The sequence below is a fragment of the Tachysurus vachellii genome, chromosome 6 (genome assembly GCF_030014155.1).
Source record: "Tachysurus vachellii isolate PV-2020 chromosome 6, HZAU_Pvac_v1, whole genome shotgun sequence".
NCBI lineage: Eukaryota > Metazoa > Chordata > Actinopteri > Siluriformes > Bagridae > Tachysurus > Tachysurus vachellii.
In genome coordinates, this window is record NC_083465.1 from 5,501,383 (window position 1) to 5,529,354 (window position 27,972).

Sequence of the window (27,972 nt, forward strand, 5' to 3'; positions counted from 1 at the left end):
GCAGGAAGAAATGCTTTTAAAGCCTCTGGGCCATGCATTTTAAGCTCCGCTATGATAGAGCAAACGTACATCATAGCTACATCACCAGCAGCCTAAGTGCTACTTAGAAGTAATAGTTTTGTTGATTCAACTCACACAAAAGATTCAGTCACCAGCTACCCACACTTAAAACAGGCTGCTGGGTCCTTAAGCATTTCGGGTTCAGTATCCCCAACCCTGAAGCAACTGCACAGTTCAAAACCATCCTCAGGCCTGCTTTTACCCAAAACTTGGTGTTTAATCGTCTGATACTTGAAAGCATTTGGCATCTAATTCTAGACACTTCATTTTCACCACAAGTCCAGGCAGTCTCCATTAAACACGGCAAGCTTCCAGAAAATGGTTTCCCATAATACTGACATACAGGCTTTCTTCAAAAGTTTTAAAAGGAACTTCGGAAACTTTAAACAGAACATCCGAACTAGGAATACAAGACAATTCCTCTATCCATCTGTTTAGTACTCCAAATACCTGTATTGAAATTTAAACCCAAAGTATTTTTTTTGTTTGTTTGTTTGTTATTTTTTAATTTAGCCATACCACTATAGCCTTAGATTGCGTGAGTGAATGGGAGTGTGTGTGCCCTGCGATGGGTTGGCACTCCGTCCAGGGTGTATCCTGCCTTGGTACCCGAGGTAGTTCGGATAAGCGGTAGTAGATGAATGAATGAATGAATGAACTATAGCCTTAACTATACCCTCAAGCTTAGCCACATCTCTCCAGTTATTATTAATTTCAGCTACAGTTATGGTTTCAAATTCAAGTGGTTCCAAATATGTAAACAAACTAATATCCATTATGACCACTGGAACAATGTGCTCGGTATTCAGGTCTGTATTTGTATCTATTTTGTCGAATTAGTTAATTGCTAGTAAGATATGGTGCAAGGGGATTTTTTTGCTCTTGGTATGAAACCTGTCTGCTGTCATTTAGATTTAAATAAAGGCCTACTTAAGAATGGACAGAGCTAATAATAAATGAAGCAGCTCGTACAAGTGAGGGGTGTTCATGTGCAAACATGGTGACATACCGACCCAAGACCCTTAACTTGGTAAAGTAAAACTGGGACATCTTAAGATTATTCTGTGTGTTGTTAACTATGACCCTAGCAACCTATGATAAAAAAAAAAACAATCAGATGTGAGCTAGCCAATTGGGATAGACAGGACCTCCTACCTCATCTTTAAGTTCCCTGGCTGTGGCTGTCCATCGTAAATGGACACGATGTCAAAGTCCTCCTCCAGAGCGAAGGTGTGGAAAGAGAGCTGAATTCGGTTCCTTTCTCCTGTCACTATGATCCATGTGCAGTTGGCATAGTTTGGGTAACCGTGAGGAAAACCAGGGCTCTCTATAGTTCCATTCAGGCCTTGCACCAAACCGCCACATGACTGACCTGAGGACAGAAACAGAGAACTGTGGTTAGACTACATCTTTCAGCAATGAGATGACAGAAATTTAGCTGTTAATGCATGACTTCCCAAGCTGGCAATTACAGTACCATTCAGCTAATCACAATAAAGCCCTAAAGCTGGAAGTCCAGCCCAAAACAAATTAATACAATGATCCATCAAATAGGTATCCATATTGTATTTCTAACATATTATATTTTAAAGTTTTTATGGATTATTAAATCATTGGTTTGTTTGTTTACAGCTAGAATCCTGCCTTCGAATAACAAGATACAAGAACAGTATGTGGTGTTTATGTTATAATGAACAAACAAGTAAAAACACACATTACGATGTTCATTTTATGAGAGAAAAAAAATTAAACTTTTCTTTAAATAATGTTTATAAAAACTAAATTTCTTGTTTGAATAATACAAAACGTATAAAAAAATAAATAAACAAAAAGTTATTTTCTTTGTTTTGTCAATTGCACTACAGAACAAAACCCTAAAATTAAAGTAATGTACCTGGACACAAAGTAGACTAAAAACTGTGATACAATAATACACTCTCTGTCCCAAGGCTCATTCAAGATACACTTTTGATACAGTCCTGGTTTTCATCTAAAATATAATTCGAGATATTTGAGGCCAGTTCCAAGCCTTCAATAAGTGAATAATGATGTACAAAAGGTGAAAAGGTTCATTTTTTTCTAATCTTATACAGGATTTATACCCTGTCATTTTTACTTTCATCATGAACAAGACTAAATCATAAAAGGGACTCAAACTTGAAGGTCACACGCACATGGTTTGTGAATAAATGCAACTCGGGCACTTAAGGCAACCAAAACATTGGCATATCTCCCACACCCTGTCTCCTGTGGCATTTGTGTGTCTGTGTGTGTTTTATCTTACACTGCCCACAGATTTCTCCTCTATCATAAGGGAGCTTATCTCTAGCACCAGGAGAGTACGCAATAATAACAAGCCTAACAGTTGTGCCACACGGCATGTTGCAGTCGCATCATCAGTGATGCATTTGGCTTCATTAAAGAGGTGTATAAGCCTTGATGAAAGGAGATTATACCATTGTCCTTTCAACCTCTCACTTTTTATTTCCTGAATAAGGCTAAATCATTCAAACATCAGCTAAACACCACTAACTAAAGATACAGGGAGTGTGTTTGTATGTAAATGCTGTCAGTGATTTCAACTTGAGTGCACAGTTCATAATCAAAGATGAATAACTACAACTATTGTGGCCTTGAAACACATTTATCCAGCTTAGGGAAATTGTAGTAATCGACCTATGTCGGCATGATTATCAGCAGTTATCTGCTTATTTACTTATCCAATTACAGAAGCCAGACAATGCATAGCATCATGTTGATATACTGTAGGTCAAATTAAAATGAATCCACACATCAAACATCAGAAATGAGGGAATCTAGGTTACTTTGACCGTGCCATAAATGCTGGAGCCAGATATGTTCATTTGAGTATTTCAGGACCTGCTGATCTTCTGTGATTTTCATAGTGTTTACACAAAATGGCGCCAAAAACAAAAAACATCGAGTGAATAGTACAATGTTAACACCATGTTGAGAGAGATCAGAAGAGGAGAAGGGGCAGGACAGCTACAGCAGGGGCGGTTCTAGACCTTTTTTAGGGTGGCGCTAGCCCCCCTGTCTGTAATCTCAGCCACCCTAAAACTAAAAGTATAATTTTTACTTTCATAAATAAACAATAAAAATTACGTTAAAATGCAGGACATGTTGTCGTTGGGAAAGAAAACTATTTATGTTTGATCCAAGAGCTATTTTTTACTTTGCTTTTACGCGTGTGCGTTGTAGTCTTTCAAAAGTGCATCATCAGCTGTCTGATTTATTTGAACGGAGAAGCACAGAGTCAGTCAGAGCTGGAGGCGTTTATCTATAACGTCGGCGAAAACCGCAAAGACGGCAACCAAAAGCAGTGAAATTTCACTATTCTTATTACCAGAGTTGATAGCACAAACAAAATATTAATGCAAACAATCCATTCAATACTAAATAAAAACAACATTTATTGATTTGGTCTTTGTCTTGTGAATATTTTTTATTAAATGACTGCATTCATTGGACACACTGTTCGTAGAGAATGCACACATACATGAACTTATTTGATTCAAGACTGGCATCATTACATCATGCATAAAATTTTGGTGTCCACTTTTGCCATTTTAAATAATACCACAACTTTTGGCTTACTATGTAGTCATATAATATAAAACTCTCTATATATAAATATAATTCTTGTTTAAAAATCTCAATGAGGGCTAAAACCCCGTAAAGATGAAATCCTAGAACCGCCCCTGAGCTACAGTAACCACTCTTAACTACAAGAAAAGCATGAGGCAGATGGACAACAGCAGTAGCAGAAAACCACATCAGGTTCCACTCATGTACATAAATCTGAAGCAAGAGTAGAAGCTAAAACCAGGTGATAATTTTCCAAACTTTAATCGTCCAGATTTGTTTAAATGTACTCTATTAAAGACAGTTATATTACTATTATATTATACAATACAATATTATATTTTAAGCATGCTAACTGTACAACCCAGTATCATCATTTTTGGTATAGCAACAGTTTCATCATATTCTGAAGGAGGATAACAAGAACGTTGCAGTTAAACATGTACCTATTTATAAACTTTAATAAACAAAGGTAAGAAATGAACACATTCTACAGGCTTTCAACACCAAAGTTACTGCATAAGTCCAAACATAACATTTTCCTCTAAAAACTCTGGACCAATGGCCTGACTATTCCGTTATATAAAAATAAATTTAGTAAGGAGATTAAATCATGCATTTTCTATATAGGGTCGAGAACCTGTCATTCTTTCTGTCCTTTCACTTCTCCATCAATCAGGCCTCTGTGTTTCTCACCTTCCCACCGTGTACCAATCCATCAGCCGTGGCCTCGGAGCACGGCCACAATGAGATGTAAAAGCGTCATTTGATGGAACAGCTTTCAGCTAAAACTTAAATAATTGTCTCCCTTTTGCCTGATTTGATACATAATCAGTCAGCACTTTAAAATGGTCAGCTACGGGTACAGAGGTTGATGAGGGCAGCTGCTTTCTGTGTTCTGTGGTGGAAACAGTCATCAGTTTAGCACTTTGTATTTTGAGGGGGCCGAGAAGACAGATGAAATATTCGGCCCTAGAATGTACCGCAGTGCACTGCGTGACGAATCGTGTCAAAACCTTGGTTCCAATGTGTGAACATCTGATCCAGCTCATCACTGAATAATAAACCCTTCATGAGTTGGGTCAGGTGTGCTGAGGGCAAGGAAACATCAAACTGTGCAGGGCAGCGGGTCCACACCACTCACACTGAAAACCTCGGTTCCAAGATACAGCAATTTAAGCTGAACTGAATAACAGGGAAGCTGAGCTGATAAACAAATGACACTTGGGAACAGACCTATATAAACAACACAAAAATGAACAAACACTCATGCACATGCACAAACACACACATGGGTGTAACCTACTACAGACATATTTTAAAAAATACAACTGCAGGTATAAATAGGAAATGCGCTTCATTTTGTTTTATTTATTTAAAAATCTGGTTGATATTAGAGGTAGGGATAAGACTTTTTCAAGCAATGATCACTTGTTTATATTTTGGAAAATAAATCTAACTCAAAATCCAAAATCTGTCCAAAAAATATCACCCGTAGATTAAAAAACAAAAAAGCTAATGATCCAAGAATCATTAGTATTATTCAGATACTTTGGGATATTTGGTCAGAGTGTATAATGTAGCATTTACTTTGGCATTAACCATTGCATTGGAATGTTAGCAAACCCTCTCCAAACGATAAATAGACCATTATTATCAAGTTTGAAACACAAACTTTCTGGAAATAAAAAAAAAAAAAAATGGTGAAAAAAATCACCAATGCCCTAGTAAGTCACTAGCTAATTATCATGAACCATCATCTACCATAACAAATTATTAACTGGGGAACATTGCAAATTTCTCAACATTGGCTGACAGTCTTTGACTATAAAGCACTAGGTTCCCACCTAATGAGGGAATTTGCTCTGTTCAACGATTAAAAATCTAAAATACTCTCTCTCTTGAATCAAAGGTGATCTTATAGTATGAAAACAAACCCTCACCTCCTTGTTTGGTTTTGTTTACACTCTCACACTTTCTCTCTCTCCTGATTAGCTGGGTCATGATGATGTATGCATACTAATTTGCGGCCAATTCCGACACGACACAGCACTGACTGTTTGGTTCTGTAGACTCGCGGCAGCTCAGAAACATTTTTATTGTAAAGCATGTTTTTCTCCCCTAACTCAATCGTGTTCGTGTAAGCTTTTATTACACACGACCAATAATTAATGAGCAAAATCCCCAAACCATACACATAAAAGTGGTAAAGGCTACTGAATCAACTAGGGATTTGTTTTCTCTCAATATTCAATGTGCTGTGACTGGAAGTCGGTCCCGCTGGGGTATGAAGGCTTACGGCAGTAAACAGTGCTCCTGTAAACATGGCTGAAGAAACCCATCAAGGTGTCTAATGACTAATTACTACAATTTCCACTACAAATGTAATCAGCTAAAAAGCACTGCATTCCCTACTTCAAGTCAAATTATATTACAACCATCCATGAGAACAGATCAGTTTGAGCATTTCTATAAAAAAATGCTTTAATTAATCCAGCTGCTTTATACAAAAAGAGAAGCACTACAAATACCAAGTATACCAAAATATCCATTTATATCTTCTCTGCCTGCATGATTTTCATAAATGTGCTGGGAAAATATTGCCTTTGGAATCTTGTTTCTTTTAATTAACATATGTGTTACTATGTAATTAACATGTATGAAAAAGGGAGCTTTCAATTAGAGAATTCTCACAGAGATCTGCACATACATTAGAAGCAAATTAAAAACAAATGGGGATCAATAGCAAAAAGCCAAAAAGGAGAAAAAAGCCATTTCCACAGAGAATCTGAATGCAGCTGTTGTTTAGATCTCATTTTCACTGAAATGATGTCTGCGCATTCCACATACCAATTCACACCTCGAAAAATCATCCCGCAGATATCAACTGGGATATAACCTGGCCAACCAGCAATAAATGTGTGTGATATCAAATATCTACAGAAAAAGTAAAAATAAATAAATAAATAATCCATATAGATATAATTAAAGTTCAAAGTGAATTTCATTGGTATAAAATGTATGCAGTGTGAAAGTTGGGGAAAAAAATAAATGAATGTGCCCAAAACAGTCTACAAGCTCCATGGACGACAAAAAAAAAAAAAAAAAAAAAAAAACTCCAGAGGATTTCTTGATGCCACCTCGGGTCACCTCTGTATCCTTGAGAAAGAATCCGACACACATATCTCAGGCGATGTCACTTCCCAGACAAACACAAGGCTTTCCCTTTACGCAGCGATACCATCGTCCTTTTGCTGATTCATCCAAGGTTCCCAGGGCACAGAGAAAATAAAAATGCCTCTGAATAAATATTGTCTGCCTTTCAGCACTATGTACGTATGTATATTAAAGTGCACAGGTAGAGGGAAAGGAAGCGTTAGAATGTGAGGAAGTTGTGAAACTGCCGAGCCTATTTACTCAATATTTCTAAATGATCAGCACATTCACTTAAGTATGTGTTTATTTGTTGTTGTTTATTTTACCTTCTGTAAAATAAGGAAATAATTTATTGGTGCAATCTTACTCCTACTCCATAATAAGACTGAATTTAAATAAATAGGTTTAAGCAAAAAAGTAAAACACGTTTATAGGCGTGAAGTTCATATAAATAATTTTACCAAGGTAATTAGTATGTAACCAAAGTAAATAGGACTGTAAAGTAAGTAAATAAGAAGATATGTTCTATAACTAAATAAGATAAGGTAATAAGGAAAGTAACTAAGATTAAGTACTAAGTAAAGTATGAAAGGAAACAAGTAATTAACTGAAGTAAGTGTGCACAAAAGTAATAAAGTAACCACAGCAAGAAAGCAACTAAATTAAATATGAAAGTAAGTACGTAACGTTAGTAAATAACTTTCTCTGCTCAACGCGACCAAAAGATAAACTAAATATGTGCTTCTGTCTCTCATATAAAAATGTTTAAAATTCTGCCACTATAATACTGAGGCAGTTTAGACAAATAGCATCATCATCAGCATCATGATGAATCAGTATACACCTTGTATTTAAAATAAAAAAAAACATTTTTGCATTATAAATATAACCTACTATAAAGTATTTTTTATAGTTTTCACGTCTCAAGTTTTCAAGGTCTTTCTTCCATCTGTTTACATTGTGTTAATATTTTACACCACATATTGTGAGAATCTACAATGTAATTAAATTAATTACATTGTTCTTCACGTTACATATTGTTATCACACAGTTACAGATTATTTCTATATTTTTTAAATCCACACATCCACTGTGCAGAGCTTGTGTAGTGGGTGGAACTGAGAATGCAGCCAGTAAACATAGCTCTATTTGCCAAAATCTACACGCAAGACATTCATAGACCTGCTTTTTTTATTATTATTATTTAAAGATTAATGCATGTTAATTAGTTTCTTAATATTAGTTATTATATTAATTTCTGTTTTCAACCAACATGATATCTTGAAACTTAACAGCTATAATTTACATTTGGCAATGTATAATTACAAAGTAAAAGAGATATAAAAAGAAAAAAACTAATGCATGAAATTATCCTTTGCTATTTTGGAAAATGAGACACTCAACCGAAAAAATATATTATTCAATATATTACACATACTCTCCATTGCAAATGCTGTAGTCAATATTGATTTGTTAAATTACCTTTGATGCACTGTCTCACATAACATCGTTTGTGCTATTTTTTTAATCAATGCAGTTTGTCTTAAAGTTTTATACATTTTATTCTGACATTAAATTCACTGACAAAATTAACAACCTAAAGTGCAGTTTTAGTGCTGTTTTCTTTTTAGATTTTTTTAAGCCATTAAATGAACTTTTATTTATAATTAAATAAATGTTTTTTGTTTCTTAAAAAAAATTATGTTGGTTTATGGCCTATTTAGTCTGCTATAAAAACGGGCAAACTATGACTAAACTCACATGACTGGATTAAAACTAAATTTAAAAAATAATTCTTCATCAAGACATTAGAATGGCCAGCTGTTAACTTTTATATAAATCTGGAGCCTAAACTGGCACTAGTGCAATCAGAAGTGTGTGCTGTTTTTCCACAGCAGCTGAGGTTTAAGGCAATGCTAAATAATGCATGATTGACATAAACAAAAAAAGCCATAGGCTTTCATAGCTAGGCAGAGAGATGGATTGTATTATTTCGCCATAATTTCCTCTCCCAGTTCCCATTCCAATCATAACAGAGCGACGATGGTTGCTTTGTTAGGATTTATGGCCAACATCTAGAACACAGCTGAGGCTGAGTTCCAGCTTAGTTCGATGATGTTCTCCGCCATGATTAGCTAGTGTGTCATTGTGAGAGCTGTTCCGCCAAACAAAAGTGTAATTGGCTCTTACACTGGGCCACAACAATTGTATTAACACCCTGCAAAATATATACAAGATAGTCGACCTGATATGGATATGACTAAATGGTTTCATTTCATGTCAGCCAAGTCGCATTCCTGTGTGATTTAGACAGGCTAAGTAAACAATTTCCCAACTGTGTAGGCTAGTGTTTGGTCTTCAGAGTACTGCAGCTCAATAAGCATGCTATGAACACAGTCATTATTCCCAGCAACTGCCCCCCCTTCATTCTTTCCACCTTCTATGCCTTCTTGTGTTTATCTTGACAGATTCTGAGCAACCTGGTTTCTGTTCCATAGGCAAAAAATGCATTTAGATAGATAGATTGCATTTAGATAGCTTCAAAATCAGCCATTGTAAGTAATGAGTCATACACAGGTGCAGGATTGCATACTTAGCATTCCGGTAACACACAACTAGCACGAGGATTAACGTTAAACCTCATTTTCTTTTGATAACTCGATGATAACGGTCAATAATAACACCCCAGTACCAACAGATTTGTGGGGTTTTATATCTGTGCAAAAAGTTTGATGATGCACACAATCCTGACCCGATATAGAATTGAAAAAAACAACAAACAAACAAAGAAATAAAAAAAAAAAGAAAAAAGATGAACAAATATTTATCACTATTTTGTCTTGGTCTATAATTAAAAAAAAAAAATCTGAAGAGTAGTTATTAATTTGAACAGCTGTCGGCAAACTTTTTTTTTTTAAAGAATAATTCAATCTAGCTTTCAAAACACAGGCTGAGGATCAAACTGGAGGCTTCCTTCCAACGAAATGATTCCAGCATGTTTCTGATTAAACTACAGCCAAGTCAGCTGACAGGTCGACTACCTTATGGTAATTCTCTCATTCTCCATAAAGATACTGCATACCGGATATCAACAGCCAGTGTCTTTTCAGTGGTCTGTGCATCTCTTACAACAGAAAGCCTGAATAGAAATAACAACTACTACTATGATGATCATTAAATAAGGTTTTCATTTTAAAAGATCATTGATAATCAATGAGCTCTCATTAATTCAGTTCACATGCTCCTAGTTTGTGCACCATCACCTATTCTGCAAGATGATTTATGTATACTGGTATCAAATGTTATTAAAAGTATCTGTAAAAATTAGAGTAAGAATCTGTTGTTTGTTGTCGACATTTCATAATTTCTGGGATACAATAAATCCACTGCAGTGTACCTTATTTTGTTACTCACCTCGGTCAGAGAACTAACAATACGCAAAGGCATTTACAAGCTACATGTTGCATTTAAAACTAACTATTTAATGACAATAGTCTTTTACATTCTGTATAGCAATTATACTTATTATTTAATATTTAACACTAAAAAAGGAGAACATTTTTTAATGAAGAAAATCAAATTCTAACACCACAGCAAGCTGCTTCTAGCCAGTTTGCAATTAAATGAATAATAATTACAAAAATACAGAAAACATACATCACAACAGCGTACTCTGAGGTAATGTATCACAATATAGATATTATATTTTCTTATGGCTCAGCCCATCATTTTTCATTTAAAAAACCTGGAAGCATAAATGCTATTTTCACACAGGGAAAGTAGAATCTCCAGTGATGACCTCATTTATGTCCAGCAAGTGTCAAATTAACACCTACAACATTCTAAGAAGCCCAGCCAGATACCAGTGCACTCCAATTTATCCTGCTGAGTCTGAAAGGCATTGCATTAATGCTTGATATCTTCTCTCAAACGCAAAAAAATCCGTAGTTGATGCGTCTTTAAAGTGTCCGACGAATGACAAATGAACACCTATACTGCTTATTTAAGCCCAGCTGGACACATATGTGCTTTATTCCACTTCTTTCAGCACTGAGGTATTTTTACAGAGTAGGTAGACAGAAGAGATAGATGTATGAGTCCTGCTTCAATATGCATTGAATTTGTGGTGAAAAGCAGCACCTTGGGCTCACAGGAGTGGAACCGGAAGGTATGTAGATTAAAAAACGGATGTAAAAGGAGTTAATACAGGGATCCATTCCTAGAAGTATGCAGAGGTAGACAGACAGAGCATGTACTGATTAATACACCTTCATTAAAGTGTGCTCATCTCACATCGGCAGGCGATATGAGCGGGCCACACGTCCAGATAAGACCAAGCCTCGGTGACAAGAGGCCAAGTAAGTCTGGATTGGACTGGGTTTGAAATAAACTCTGAATGAGATAGGTTTGAAACAGAGGCTCATGGGCTGCAATCGAGGAGAAGTCACCATGCATACGATTGAGAAAATATATATATTTTTAAAAAAAATAATTAAAGAAAGCAGAAAATGCTAGAAGAAGAAGAAGAAGAAGAAGAAGAAGAAGAAGAAGAAGAAGAAGAAGAAGAAGAAGAAGAAGAAGAAGAAGAAGAAGAAGAAGAAGAAGAAGAAGAAGAAGAAGAAGAAGAAGAAGAAGAAGAAGAAGAAGAAGAAGAAGAAGAAGAAGAAGAAGAAGAAGGATGAAAGCACCGCTCATGCGGAGCAAACAAATCCGACTTTAATGTCACAGGAATATCTAAAATGATTCTATATGGTTATGGTTTTGCCAAAGCAGCATAAGCAAATATGAATACTTTCTCAAGAATAATTCTGCATTTCTTTGTGAGCTTCCTTTTTTATGGAACACTAACAGCAAAAACAAGGAGAGAGAAACACTCTTGCTTTTGCAAGGAATGAATTACATCTACAATACAATATATATGCCTGCTAAACTATTATGGAAATAAGGAAAACATATTACTCTCTCATTATAATATAAACAACCTTATTTCTTGATTGACAGCCTCATAAATAATTGCAAAAGGACAAATGTCATTTGTGATGCTGGTCACCAAAAACCTGAGATGACCACAAAGACAGGGGACCATTTCAATATCAATTCATCCTTCATTTTTTCCTCCTTTAAAAATCATTTTCTAAATATATGCAAACCTACAGCGAGACGAGTGTCAACAATTACCACGAGTGATTGTGAATAAATTAGCACACCCAATCCCAGTTATAGCTTAGTGCTCAAAACTACCTGCCCGTCCTGAGATAAAAATACATTAACCTCAGGAATGTCATCATATTTCACAGCATAACTAGCGGTAATGAATCAAGGTATACTGTAGAGATCTGTGAGTAATTGTACTGTGCTTGTGATTAATTGTGCAGCACTGATGATAGCAGGCTGGGAACTGCTCTCTGATGATGATTGTCATTTTGGACAGGATCTCTAGGGAATAATTTGAAGGTTTGAGGGTGGAGGGGGTGTTGATGGTGAAATCCACATCATTGCTATCTCCCCGAGTTCCCAGATGGAAATTCAAACTCGGTTTTATTGTTAAGGAAAAACAGTGGCTCGGACAGATCTTAATATATGATACTAAGTCGTTAATACTGAAGTGTCCCTGGGTAATTAATTGACTTACCTTATCATCTAGCTTCAAATCAAATGAAGCAACTAATAGGCTTAAATATGTATATAAAATAAGTAAGAGATATGACAGGGATGATTTATTGCTTAAGCACTGCATAGAGCTGTATTTAGGCAATAAACATTTTAGAAGAGCTTGCAAATTTTTATGAAGGTAGTGCACATTCCAGGGCTCATTCACAAAATCTTGGGAATTTCTTTCAAACAGAAGATCCTAGAAAGGTTATCCATAAAGTAACGTATAAGGGCTAATAACGTCAAAAAGTTAGAAATAGTTAGAAATATTTAAGCTAAATTAGGAGCTCTCCGTTTATTCTTAGAATCTTTAAGAATACTGGCCCTGATCAGCCGGGTGGGATCAATTTAAATAAGAGGTCCTTCAGAACAATGTTTCCTAAAATGCTGTGAACAAGGCCATCAAAAAAAGAAAGCAGTTGGTATGTTCTCATTTGTGCAGTAAAGCTAGTGGATTTTGCTGGCTTTAACAGTGTTGCGGCTTGAGCAGTCTCAAGCGTTGATTAACTAAAGCCAGGTTTACACTCAGATTTTTAGCCCAATTTCCTAGTCAGAGACAAAAACCACATAGTGCACAAAAAATATATAAATGAATTAATTTATAAAAATAAATAAATAATAACTTGAACTTGAAACTTAAGTCACCTTAAAGCAGTGAGTTGTGTGGAAAACACGTTTTGAAATGTGAATAAATGAATACAAGTGTAGAAACATGCGTTCCTTATGTTTATATGGTGTGTTTGAATTTGACATAGATTTGTGAATTTCACATTATTAACACTTCCTAGTCTTTAACTAGATGGTAAATCTACGATTTGAAATCTCAGCTTTAAATGAAACAACTAGACATTTTTATTTGAAAAATAGGAAAATAAATGTTTTTGGCTATATTTAATGCCAAGCAAATGGCACTCTGCATTGAAAGCCTGGTGTTCTGGTGATTTTTCATTTAATATCAACATTATCCTATTTTTGGGTTCAGTCAGACTACCACATCAGTCCCTTGAGCATCACACACAGGTGTTTAATTACCATCATGGGTTTGTATAAGCAATGAGCACTATAAAACACACTCAAATTGTTTATTTATTTATTTTTTTTGATGGATCTGTAATCTGTACTTTAAACTGTAGACCTGGGATCAAAATCAAAAACCTGTGGCCTACATACAGCTCAAATTCTGTGCATTACTTGACTTGTTCATACTGAAGCATCCTGCGAGCATTTATACTAGCAATCATCATACGTTAATTCACCAAGGAAATATTATATACATTTCGTAATGAGTTGAAGGTTGAGTTGAAACTGCGGCACTTTCAGTTTATTTTAATCTTTTTTTTATACAGTACAGACTTGCATTGTTATTATGGTAACACTTGTAGTGCTGTCGATTAAAGCCATAAGAATTACCTTTCAATATAAATTCACTGCGTTTATCATAAATACATTAGTATTACCCAAGTCTTTAGTATTAATTGGAATTTGGGTACAATTTCCCTCAGGTTGGCAGAGGATTTGCACCTTAGCATAAATCACAGAGACGAGTGTGTCTTTGACCATTGTTTATAGTTGTTTCACTTAGAATTCCATGTGCCTCATTTTAACACAAATGGACCGGATTTGACCTTTATTATTACTTATTTACTAAGTGGTTTTTGAAGCCATTACAATGGTACTTAATCATTATCATGAGATAATTATGAGAATTAATAATAATTAATAATTATAATGAGATCATTAGATGACCATGACATGAGCAGTCCCTGTACTAGGAACTAATAACTTAAAACCACAGATTAATTTAAATGTTATTTCTACTGTTTATTTCACAGAAGGAAAAAAAATGGCATATACATCGAAAAATTTCACATACATTTAGGTTATTACATTAACGGACCACCACATGTAAAGCTAGTTGAATGCAAATAAGGTTATTGGAGACCCATGATAATCACTGATGTAAACGACATGACCAAAAAATATGTCAGAAAGCTCACAAGTGAAGTAAATGTCACTCTGTGTCTCTCCGGTGACGAGTGCATTAAGTTCCACCACATCAACCCTGCCTTTGACCTCTTCTTCAACACTCGCAGCAAACTGGCATTTAGATGATGTTAGTGTAGCGGAGCCAAGTACGTTTCGCTGATGTGGAGAAGGACTCACTCTTGGAGAAAGATGAGAGCAGCATTGCGATCTAGCCCACAGGCAGCCCTGCCTTTAAATCAGCTGCTGGAGTGTTCACTTCTAGTTTAGCAGGTCGGTGGTTTGAGGCCTGCTGTAGGCAACCTCATCGTATGTTAATCATGAAATGTCTGAAGGTCAACACCTAAATTCTAATTGCAATGTTACATTAACATGTCAAGTGAAAGATTTAATTATTTATCAAAAAAAAAAAAAAAAAAAGAAAAATCGGCAGTGCAAGTTCAAGACAAGGTTAGCAGTCACAGCTAAAACCCTGAATGAAATGACTCTGCAAAAAGGCAGAGCCTTTAATAGTGGGAGTGATTAAACCTTAATCTACCTCGTGTTACTTGAAACCAAATTCAAAAAGAAGTCCAGATCAAAAATCCATGACATTTGTCTTCGACTGTTTTAAGCACCAGTCTGCATTGCTGCACAAGACATGATTTAGTAAACCAAGGCTGATATAGTATTTGTCTGCTGAACTGGCTCTTGTATGTTTCAGGAGGCCTTCAGACCTTATTCTGGTCCATCGGCATATTTATTACCTTTTTTTTTTGTATTCCTGGTGCTTCATGCAGACACATAATGACAAATTGCTTCATTGAAGTTCTGCATTGAGGAAACAACCCCAGTCTCCCATTCAGATGCTCCTCATTAAGTAATTCTAGTGCCTGATGGTAAGCACAGTACACACAGCATTTCTTTATAAAAAAAAAAAAAAAAAAAAAAAAAAAACTTCTCTTGTACAACTGAGAATGATAAACGGAACACATCTTTTCAAAACTTCATTTAAAAAGTTTCTATCTTGCAACTAATAACCGTGAAAAAAAAAGTCCAACTCATTTCCTGAGCTACCTTTTCTTCTTTTTTTTTAAAAAAAAAAAAACCAACAAAAAAATAAACTTGGCATTCAGCATGAACCGGCATTAAGGTTGTGTTATATAAGACAGGCTCAATTTTATCTGCAGCAGTTGTGCCAGGGGAGTTATTTGTTGTGGCTGCTTTCATTCCTACATAAGAGTTTATATTTTAATGATTATGTGGGAGTTCCCTATATTCTGGCTGTCATTACTCACTGAAGCATCAAAAGAAGACACACGCTATTAGATATCAATTAAGCTGTGAAAACTTTATATCTGGAATTTGCCATCTTGAAGAAACACAGATAGAGAACAGCATAGCATTATACCACTATAATGCACATATTTAAGCATTTAGAGAAGAAGGTTTTTAATGGAAGTGCACGTGCATTGTGTTCAAATTCTGAATTCATCATATGGACATTAGGATGTATCGTGCGGCCACACTTGGCTAATCTGTGAGTGATTGGTGAGGGCCCTCGGGACATCTACACACTCCACCTCCTGCCCTCCCAGTGCTTTGCATTACACACTTAACAGTCAGTGGTTAGAAAAGATGCCATACAAAGGAGAGATAAAAATATCTCCTTCAGTCTATATACTATCTGGGTGATGTCGTGTCATAGAGGACACAAGCTTTTCAAGAGTGAGACAGTGTAAAATAAGCTCTCTCACCTCACATTGTCTGCACATGAACTGTTCACTCTTCATGCAGGACCTTCTAGAGTGCAATCTGCTATATTATAAAAGGTTGATCATGAATCACGATTACATTCGCCTACCCGTAAAAAATCCAGAGGCTTAATAATTCCTTATCTTGAAGAACACACTCATGGATATTACTCTCTATAAATGGGGGTCTGAAGGGAGCGAGGCAGCAAAATCCACTGGTAAAGCCATCATGTCGGGGCATGAGAAATACTACATTTTCATGTTTAACGTCAGGAATTGCAGCACACACAAAAGCTGCACTATCACAGTTTGTATGCAGATTCCCTACACACTAAATAGATCAATAACAGTAGAGCTTGCTCATGAAACACAAGCCAAGCACAAGCTATTTCAATGTGAGTAAGATCAACACCAACGCTGTTGCTATTTTCGTATTCAGTTGTGTAATGAAGCTTGGCCTACATTTCAGAACAATGCATACAGTGCACAGACTTAATCAACAATGGAGGGCAGCCAGCAAAAAAAACACAAAGATCTGATAAGGTGTAATTTAACATTCATTTTTCTAATTTGGATCAAAAATTGATATCATGCTGAGGCTGTCATACGTGTGTTAATGAAAATGACTCATTCAATAAACATCCACAGTTCACTGGGGGAAAAGGGTGGAGGACGCTTTGTGGCATTATAATTAACGGTTTATGCAAAGTGCATGATCTAATTTCAAAATTCGCTGCTTGTTAGTTGATGAATAGATTAGGAAAGGCTTGTAAAAACAATATCTTCTTGGCTGGTGCATCGTCCTTTGCCAGAAGATCTTGCAAAGACTAAAAATATGCATAGCAACCATCAGTACCAATGTGGCTGACAAATGAAAGGAACATTTCTTGTTTAAAGAACAAATTCTATCTAGGGTCTTTTTAATCTTATTATCACTACCGGAAATCAGCAATCATTTGTTTTAACATGCTACACACCAGTCACTTCATTAATGTTGATCAGTGTGTACACCTGGTTATTCGCACAATTATCCAATCAGCTAATCGATACAGGTCAAGGCCTTTAAGTTATGCTCACATCAATCATCAGAATGAGGAAAAACAATCTCTGTGACTTTGACCATGAATTGATGGATGGGGCCAAATGGGCTTGTTGACTATTTCAGAAACTGCTGATGGCATGGGTTTGTAATGCATAACATTCTCTAGAGATTATTAAGAATCAGGTGGAAAAAGTATCCTGTAGGGTGAGAGGAGAATATTTGCTGATGGGAGAGATTATGTGAGAATTAACACACTGGTTCAAAAGGACAGTTAACATTTACATACAGTAGACAGAGTGTCTCCAAAACCTGGCCTGAAGGATCTTGATTTCTTCACCAAAATGCAGATAAAACAAAATTTGAAATAAACAGCATCAATCAATCTATTTACCCAGCCTGGTGATGGACGAATAGTATAATGAAGTGGGGAGTGTTTTCCTGGCACACAATATGGACCCCTTAATACCAGTCAAGGACTGTTTGAATGCCACAGCTTATGTGAGTATTGCTGCTGACCTTTATGACCAAATTTCCTCATCTTATAATGGCTCTTCCAGAATGATAAAACACGGTACAATGAACAATGTATTAGTGGTCACAAACTGCTTTGAGGGACATGACAACAAGCACAATGTTCTTTAGTCATCGCAGCTGAATCCAGTAGTGCTCTAGAATATGGTGGAACAGAAGATTCGAAGCATGAATGTGCATCTGATGCGTGCGCACACGCGCGCACACACACACACACACACACACCACTACGACACAGACTGTGCGTTCACCTTTGTGCCTTTGTTATACAGTAGCTTGTAACATGTTGAATAAGCATGTCTTTCACAGCTAGCGAGCAAGCCGGCTGCTGCGGTCTAAAGTAAATCAATCAGAAAAGGATTCAATCTGCAAACACTATTCGGCCCGTTTGCCCTCTCATATAGTATGGGTCACATAGACAGAAATATCATCAGGAGTCCTCGATCATCCTCCGTGTTATTTTACAGACCACCTCATCTCACACTGTCTGTCTTGCCCTCGATCTCTAGTAACAGTTTACCTTTTATACCCATGAGTCAGGGACATATCCAACTGTAAACTGAATTTGCTCCCAAAGCTTCCAACTGTTTGTTGGACAAGTCATTAAATAACAGCACAGTTTAAACAGTCCATTATAAAATACAGAGTGCAGGGTTTTCTTCTCCTCATATGGGACACAGGCTACAGTGTTGGGCAGAAAATCTAATAAACTCTAAAATAAACACTCATGGCATAAAACATTGTCCTAAATGCTTGTCGAAGGTGTTAGAAATGCTGTAACACTTACGAGAGGGGCCATCTGTTACAATGACTGCTTTTATCTTATGACTTTCAAAACAAGCTGGACAAACTAGACTTCTCAAACAAACTTTTAATGCATAATTTGCCTGAAATATTATTTTGCAAATTAACAATTAATTAATAACACAATGGATTACACTGGTGAGATAAATATCAATAGTTGAAAACATTTATCAGTTTTATTAGGGGTTAATTTTTTTTTTAATAAATTATGGAAGCTATATGTATATAGATGGAGTTATTTCAATCATATTAATGTAGTAATGGAAAACAACTGAAATGAAGAGAAGTATATTAATATTTTCAGTGTATTAGGAAAAAAACAGTTCTTGGCACCAAGTGCTACTGTAAGTTGGAAGAGATTTAAATAAATAGTTCTTAACATAATATTCATAACATTTTTTATATTACTGGGCATGTTAAAGAGCAAAAGAAAGACTTACAACAGACTTTGACTGGTATAATGTCAAATTGTAGTAGAGTGTGTAAGTGTGTTTAGACAGATTTAAAGCCCAGGGCTGTAGCTGTCCCATTTTCTAAATGGAACTCATAATTAAGTATTGTTGAGATGCTGGTAGTAAAGGCCAATACATGTCATTGTCAAACACCAATTCCTGCTACATGTGAAATTTTCCACGATGGTGGAGGGATTCATAGCAACAGGATGAAATGGCAATTTTCAAGCTTCTTGAGGTATAAAAATTGGAACAAAGCCTTTGAACGGTAAAACAATGCTGTTTATTGAGTTCAGGACAGATTGATCTGAGAAAGTCCTCAGTGAGGAAAACAGATAAGATTGGGGGATCAGGCGTGACTGAGTTTCAGCCGATGCATCTGTGGCCAATCGATGTGGAAGATATTACGTGATTGGTATTTGAGAAAAATGACATTGCTGGAATTTTTCAGAGGGTAAGGAATAAAAGAGTAGTTGAATGTCTTGCCACTTTTTGTACTCTGACATTAAGATTTTATTTACTTAAATATACGGATAGTAAAAATCACAGTACAACATTTATTTCAGCATAAACTGATGCATGAGGAGTATAATCTGTGAATCTGTGAAAGTTGTGTGCTAAAGTACTATAGATAATATTTGAAAGATTACTTAATTACCTGAAAATCATAGCCTTCTCACCTGTAGAAAGGTACAGTAATGAGAAAGGTACTTTTAATGTATGTTTTATCCTAAAAGTTAAGTGTTTATAGCACGGATGTGACATCGTTTGCCTAAGCAATTATCACTTACTGTGAACTTGCTAATGTCGCAAGGCCAAAAATTGGTTGGGGGGCTTGGAATGCCGGTTTGTGCCAGATTAGTTTAAGTTGATGTGCTTTGTTTGACGAGAAAAAGGCAATGACAGAAAGGCTATAACTCAAACATGAAAATGTTTCACACTGGGTTCCTCTCATCTTAGCCAAGAACAGGAATCTGAGGCTATAGTGACTACTAAAACAGGGCAGAAAAACAGGAAGAAAACAAACTAAAAACAGTGAATTAGAAGAATCTCCATACACTCATCTTCATGAAGTCATGCACCTTTCTTCCCAGGATTAATGTCAACATTCTAAGCTATTTTCCTTTGATAATAAGATTATTATAGATTTTCCTTTGATAATAAGGAGATTCATGCCTTCATTTTTTCATGCCTTCATCTTCTGATCGAGCATGCTACACAGTGACTTTACATTAACTGACCTAAACCTTTGGCAAGCTTTCCTTCCATCATTATTTGGCCTAAAGCCACATACGTCAGTGGGTAAACTAAAACTCGCTAAGTATAATGATGGTGCATCAGATCAGGTGTCATCCTCAGCCTGTTAAAGGTATATTAGAGCATTGGGTGTATGGTGAAAGCCGAGTGCAATACTCCATCATGGCCCGGTGTGTGGGACGAATGGATATATAATATACTGACATGCTGAAAGCTTGACGATGCCCACACTTTTCTGATACTCTTTAGGTGCGAAGCAGCCTGTCGAAAATGAAATGTGTCAAGAGTGGCCCATGCAGCTGAAAATATCTAGCATTTGTGCATCTGCATAGGCTCCTGCCATATGTACCAAAGCAGGTGTGCAGGGGTTTGGTCACTGATAGATGAAATGCTTCAGAAGATGAAACAGAGCATCTGCGCCAATGACAGAACTGGGTCCAACAGTTGTCAATGAATTTCTCTTTCACACAACTGTGTTCATAATGTCAGCAGAGCACATCAACATCAAGGTTTGGGTGCTTTATTTTTTTTCCTCTAATGGACTACTCTGCTAATGTGTTATTAAGCGAGATGAACCCAGATGAACTTCTCTATTTATCATTAACAGTTTATTTGGGTTATTTATAAAAATCTACATAGCAGATAAATGGCAAAAAAATTTGCTATCCGTTTGCAAAGTGGTCTGTGTGGGAGGAATAGCATGCATACTCTCTCCTGTCAATCACAATGACACTATTCAATCATGAGTTTCTATGATCTCATGTATGTGGAAGAGGGCAGAAAGCACTCCACACCAAAAACCCCCATCACCCCTAGAGTGTTATGCTGGATTTTTACGCAGCAATGGAAAACAATGTGGTTCTTCTGTATGCCTTCATGGGTCTCAAAGGAAGCACAAAATCATTCAAATAAAGCATTGGTCATTGTATGAAAGAGGAGAGCTACTGTACTGTAGCTGGTGGGTGGGAAGTGGCTGATGATCAAATTGGGCATTGAACAAGGCACAGAATGCATTGCAATTTATCTACTTTTAGTTTCTCCACCAAAAACATTCTGGAGAGACAAAGCGAGATATTGTAGAAGGCGGTACCAAGTATGTTGCCTCGCACAACCTATGTCAGCACGCGCGGACAAATTAATTTCAAATGTCAACCAAATTATTAGGCCAATATGCTGAGGTTCTAACACCTAGCAAACACTTTACACAAGCACAAAAAAGAACCCAAATGCAAAACAAGGTGAGATCACTCATTTAAATATTTTTTGCTGGACATTTGTTCCCAATGTACTTTCCATCTTTATGTCCATTTCTGCTTTGATCACACCCCACAAATCAAGTCTCTAGCACAGGATACATAACCTTGGCTGAGGCTGCCAAAAGCTCACAGAGCCACAATGATTTAAAAGTGCTTTTTATCAAGAGTAAAAGGCTCGACACAAATGAATCACACTTTTTCATCACACAAACTCCTTTTCATTCATTCACCCATTCAATTACAGCCATATCTCCTATTATGACATGTTGGAACACAGTGCAGGTGCTTTCCTTCTAGCCAGAAAAAGCACACTGATTTTCCATAAAACAGATTTAAGCCTAATAAAGCTGCTCGATGCTTATGGGCTGATTTTGTGGGAAAAAATAAACAGATGAAAAAATAAAAGGGGTGAATGAATGAGTAATACAAATACATAAGCAATATTAAAAAGCAAATGAATTGGGAAGACAATAAAATAAAAATCTTTAAATTGTAAAATAGCTTTTTCTTCACTTATACATTTGAATTTGTTTCTATATGAATTTGTTTTGATTCTTCGCAATAATTTCATTTGTTTTGTTCATAATACCCCACAGGTCAAATACTTGTATAATGTATTACTCTATCAAATGTGTGAACACAGCAGCTCATAAAAGTGTTTTATTAATGTTTAAATAACAAAAACTACTGTGTGTTATAACACTATAAAAGTATAAATCTACAGAAGTATGCATTATACAAGAAAATCACTCAATCAAAATACGACGACATATGTGAAACTCTAAGCAGCATTTCTGAAGCCATTTTCTCCCCAAGATTCATCAAAGAGCTTCACCCATGAGGCTCTGACCTTCACTCACCACTACCTGTCTTTGCCACGGGACAATCACAAATACAGGTGACACAAGTGTGGCAGACATGAAGATAAAAATCTGTGCATGAACAAGAATTCTTTTGATTGTTTGTTTGTTTTTTCGTTTTCAGTGTCAGAGCTGCCTGAGGGATACATCTAAAATTATAACATCACTTCCTCACTGTTATGCTGTTAGGTGTTAAGGTCTTGGTGTGTTTAATAAATGTGTTACTAATTATTTTTAACTGATGTGTAAATGAACAAGATAGCTAGATGATGTGTGCAACTCTGATTTGGGGTGTGGGGCCCTCTTCTTCATCATTCATGAGTCTATATAGTCATATATCGATCAGACGCCACTACAAATGGAACTGCATCATAAAGGATTCTGCTGACATGTCTAGTATGGATTTGAAATCATGTCATATTATACTTTAGCAGATTCAGTGGCACTTTTAATTATGAAATTGTTGCATCTTAAATCAAACGCATAGCCGATTCGTCAAATAATGAAATGAATCGAAAATCATGCACCATGTTGCAGAAGATTAAATATCATCAAATGCTGAATTGTTCTCTCATGATTCAAGAGCATCGCAGCAGATTCAGTGGTATCTTCAAATAAAAAATTGTTAACTTGATAAAATCAGACTGTATTGTATGGAAGAAATCTTGCAGTAGTACGTGTGTCTATATATGAGCATTGTTGCCATCTATAGGGGTCTTGATGTTTGTAGCAAGCCCACCGCTTGTACACTTAAAGGGAACATTTAGAGGAGGAATAAAAATTCTGCTGATGCTTCTGATATTTCACAGCCTGTAACAAGAGAGCCGTTCTTTGGAGAACAATATTATCGGATCGCTCTGATTCACAAATTCAGTGGATATGCAATAAGCCAGAGATAACTGATGGAAGTAAGTTGAACAAATCAAATTTTCATAAAGAAATATTTACATCTGTTCATCAAATGCAAAGCTTCTTAAAGACGCCGTATGTTGTATGGCCATTGGAACTCCCTGGGCAGCAGAAATCTGACAAGCCATCTGGGTATACGACTCTCCCTTGTCTTCAGTGATAAAAGAAATAGCTAAACAGTGGCTGGGCAAACTCTAGCAAAGCCATGATTTCCATAACTGATAGCACCTCACATATAGATGAATTCTATAGAAAACACTTATTTAAAAAAGAAATAAATAAGACATGGTACAAAGAACAAATGGCTGAGAATATAAATGAGAACCGTTTCGCCGCGCTTCAATATTTTAGTTGCCTTCTGCACAGTTATTTAATTTTAGTTTTTGTGATTTTTGCTCAAACATTTTCACTAGTGCTCTCAGAATATTGGATACCACTGTACATACACGGTTATTTAAAGAATTAAATAGATACAGAAGGTGACACTGTGTCTGGAAGAAATCTATACTGTACGCTTAGTGCATTTGGCAATAGCTAACCTCTGAGCAGGTAGCGTCAGGCAGAGAATGCTTTTTCAGCATCACTTTTAGTACCTGCACAAATTAGCCTGAAGGCACTCATCAGCTGAGGAGATGTGCTCTGACAGCAGAGCAGCATGACTGATGTCACATGCCTGATGCTCACAGCTCATGTTGGTCAGTTCCTAAAAACGCCTCAGGAGTAAATAAATAAATAATCAAACAAACAAAAACAATAAAAAGAAACACCAAAGTCACTGCAAGAACTGGATTCTTAAGTATTCTTGAGTATTCAGAACAATGGTCAGTGACATTAAATCAGTAACATGTAACTGAAACCAGTTACATGTTCTGTGATAGAGAGATATTGAGATGCCATCCAAGTTGGGATGTAACCACTTGCATCAACTGAATCATTCAGACTTGAACAAATATTTTGATCCAAATAGATACTGATACACAAGTTTTTACTTTCATGTGGACAAGCAGCCAGATATTAACCTCAAAATCAGGCCACATTTATTAACATCAATTGTGAACGATGCATTTACAGCATTCGATATATTCAACCCACCTCGCTACCTTTCAGGGTGGTTACAGTTTAAATCAGGCTACTAGCTTGTACCTATTTTGAGAAATAGAGCAAAGAAAATCAAAGATAATTTCCTACATGATTCCAAGCAGAGATAACTTTGCTAACAGGATTTTTTCAGTCAAATGCACATATCTATTTCTTAAAGAAAAAAAACAATAAAACATTCAATAGAGATGAATGATATGACAGAGAAATACAATAGAGATAGAGGTACAACATTTGGAGTCCTGAACAAACACGCATCCTGACACACACTGTTAACACGAGTTGACGCGACTGATGCCGGCTCATTATGTACAAACTGAACCATGGCGAAAATTTCACTTCCAATCTCTGAGGAAACAACAAAGGATTCAATAGACAATAAAGTTAACAAGAATTTTCCCTATTTTTTGTTTTGTTTTTAGAAAATTTTTTTTGCAGTTGTTATAAGTTGGGTATTACCACACACAGTACAAATACTATTTTCAGCCAAAACAAGCAAATCTACACTCTAAAACCTCCAATTCTTTTGAGGTTACTTGTGATTTAGAGGGCAATGTACTGTAAAGTATAAAAAAATAAATAAATAAATAAATAATTGAATTCAATGAAGTTACTGCTGAAGTATCAAAGCTGGCTTTCCTTTTTCGCTGTGTTTACACAAAACATGCTTGGGTATCACAGGTATTCCCCCTATTTCCTGTGCGACAGCCTCTGAATGATTAATTGAAATTGCTCGTGGAGAAGAGTGTGTTGTGGTAACAGCAAGCCACAGCGTCTCCTGTCACAAGTTTCATTTGAAGTCCCTGCTGAGTTCTGATGAAAGCAAGGCTGTGTGTGTGTGTGTGTGTGTGTGTGCTTATAAAGCCCTGGGATGCAGTCAGACAAGTGAGAAGGATCACTTTGTTGGCAAGTCAAACTTTCAAAATGCAAACGCACTTTCACATGACATTAAAGACAGCCTCAGAATAGCTGCGAAGCTCTGTTTCATTTAATTACTGCTTTCAGAACAGGGCTCAGTTCTTCTATTAAGCTATCCAATTATCTCACCAGTAGGGGTGGGTAATATGTATGGAACAAAACACAATAGGATGTGCAGTTACAAGAAAGTAATCAGTGTTGCAGTGGCGTGATGTGGCTCAGCACAAAGTGGACCTATTACCTCCCAGCAGTCTGTTATTTTCCTATAGCAGCACATCCAGATATGTTTTATTCCTCTTAAACCCCAGTGATAAGATTTGAAAAAGTTTGAAAAACACTGACACATGACAAAGACACATGATAGTCTGCTGCATCTCAATTACAGTACACTTTTCTGAGATTAAACTAATATATAATTTCTTTCCCCCACTCACACTTTTGCCAAGAAATTGTGCAAGTGATAAGTTCTGATATCACAACTTCTTTTCCAGCTTATCTGTTAAACACAATGCAAATTATACACAAGGCTTAACAATTACTTAGTATGGGCTTCAGTTCCACAGCATAGAGATCATACTAAAGTACAACTTTATAATTACACGCAGAAGGATTTTCTCCACCTTGGCCACCCATGTGTCCAACTAAGCAGACGCCAGCAGTTGTCAGGGCTGGTTACCCATCAAGCCACAATATTTATTTATATATAAATAAACTGTGTTTGCCACAAAGGACTAGATATGATCCCACTGTTAACTTTACAATCAAATATGTGTTTAATAGACTTTATTTTAATTTTTTTTTGGCCAAAAAGCTGTTACAAAGGTCTTTTTCAGTTCAAAGTAATTAATTACAAAAAGTTAAAATAATGGAAATCTTGCTAACAGTATTTTATAAGAAAGAAAATCTACAATTGCTTATTGTCTTCGACAGCTGAGGTTATATACAAATCATCTAAATAATGGCTTCAAGTTATATTATAAAAAAACACTAATGATATTATATATATATATATATATATATATATATATATATATATATATATATATATATATATATACACACATACACACACACACACACATATACACACACACACACACACATATATATATATATATATATATATATATATATATATATATATATATATATATATATATATATATATATATATATATATATATAATTTTATAAATAAATAAATAATTCATCCATCTAACCACCTCAGGGACCACAATGGCAGCTACAGAAGAGCATCAACTTGTTTTCTCTCACATTACCACCATACTGTAAAAATCAATAAGTCCTCAGAGTGTACTCCAAGAAACCCTACATTACGTGTAGAATCAGATGTGTTGACAGTGCAACTGTGTCACAATATCATTTCAAAGTGCCTTCAGCAAATTTGGCATGTTCAGCTTTTTAACTAGCAAGTGCATACACAACATTTCGCTGCTTATAGAACAACATGAAACAGAAACGATGACAATGAAACCTTTAGGCTCCAACATAAAGACAGCCGTATACTCTTAGGTCCAGTGATCTGAATAAATGCCTACTATGGTTAGAGAGCAGAACATTATGATTAATGCAATGTAATCTGCTTCGAGTGCATGTATCTACATCCACACACAATGCCTTTTTATTAAGCATTTTTAAGTGTGAAACAGTATAAACAGTAAAACAGTATTAGGGGACTGTGTTTATTTGTTTTGGGGTTTTTTTAAAATCAAGTTTATTTATATAAATGACATTTAAAACAAAAAGGTTCCTGTTGCAGAAATTAAATCCTGTTGAAATAAATGGAATTAATTTATCAAATCTGTATTATGAACAACAGCTTTGCAACAGTATAATAATGCTCAGTGTTTAAGGTCTTGGACTACAAATAGGAAGGTTGTGAGTTTGAATCCCAAGACCACCAAGCTGAGCAAGGTCCTTAACCCTCATTTACTCAGTTGAATAAATGAGATGCAAGTCGTTCTGGATAAATAATACTGCCAAATGCAATAAATGTAAATGTCGCAGCTGCATCTGGTATAATGTTGAGTGTAAGTAAGTACATCTGTATACTTTACACACAATACATACTGCACATCAAATCATCAAAATAATATGCACCAAAAGACACAGGACACATTCCAGTCAGAGGGTTGACCAGCTCATCTATTAGTAGACGAATAGAAGATAGATAGATTACAACCTCTTAAAAAGCAATGCCCAGAAGTTAATTTATTATTCAATGGCTCTGAACAAGAGTGCTGATGTTGTGGATATGGCACAGTACATATTTATACAGGGCACTGATGAATCATTCGCCATTGCTGAGGAGCTATCTACTTCACAGTTTGAAGAACACTAAAACTGGAAAGGAATTGTTTAAAACACTTTTCGGCGAAACACTTGATTTGATTTGAATTGAGAAGAATCTGAGACGAGGACATGAGAGGGACTAATGGGTAGAAGAAACTGGCAAATAAATGTCTGTTGCGTAACCAGTTCACTTGATAGCAGAGAAGTGGTGATGGTTGTTTAATAGCATGAACTTAATCTGATGAGGTGCACCAAATAACTGAAGGATCTTGACCTGCAGAACGCAGCGATGTCGAGTTCTGAAATCAGCACATTCATGACAGGAAAAAATCAAAGGGTTCT

General features: G+C 36.0%; 1 protein-coding gene across 2 annotated transcripts in view; it reads right to left on the minus strand.

Moving 5' to 3' along the window:
* The window catches only part of csmd1a (CUB and Sushi multiple domains 1a), a 304,313-nt gene that overhangs the window by 221,429 nt on the left and 54,912 nt on the right, over positions 1–27,972 (minus strand). For both annotated transcript variants that reach the window (XM_060871844.1, XM_060871843.1), the window contains exon 2: positions 1,216–1,432. In XM_060871844.1, the coding sequence (XP_060727827.1) occupies positions 1,216–1,432 (217 nt within the window). The remainder of the gene's footprint in view (positions 1–1,215; positions 1,433–27,972) is intronic.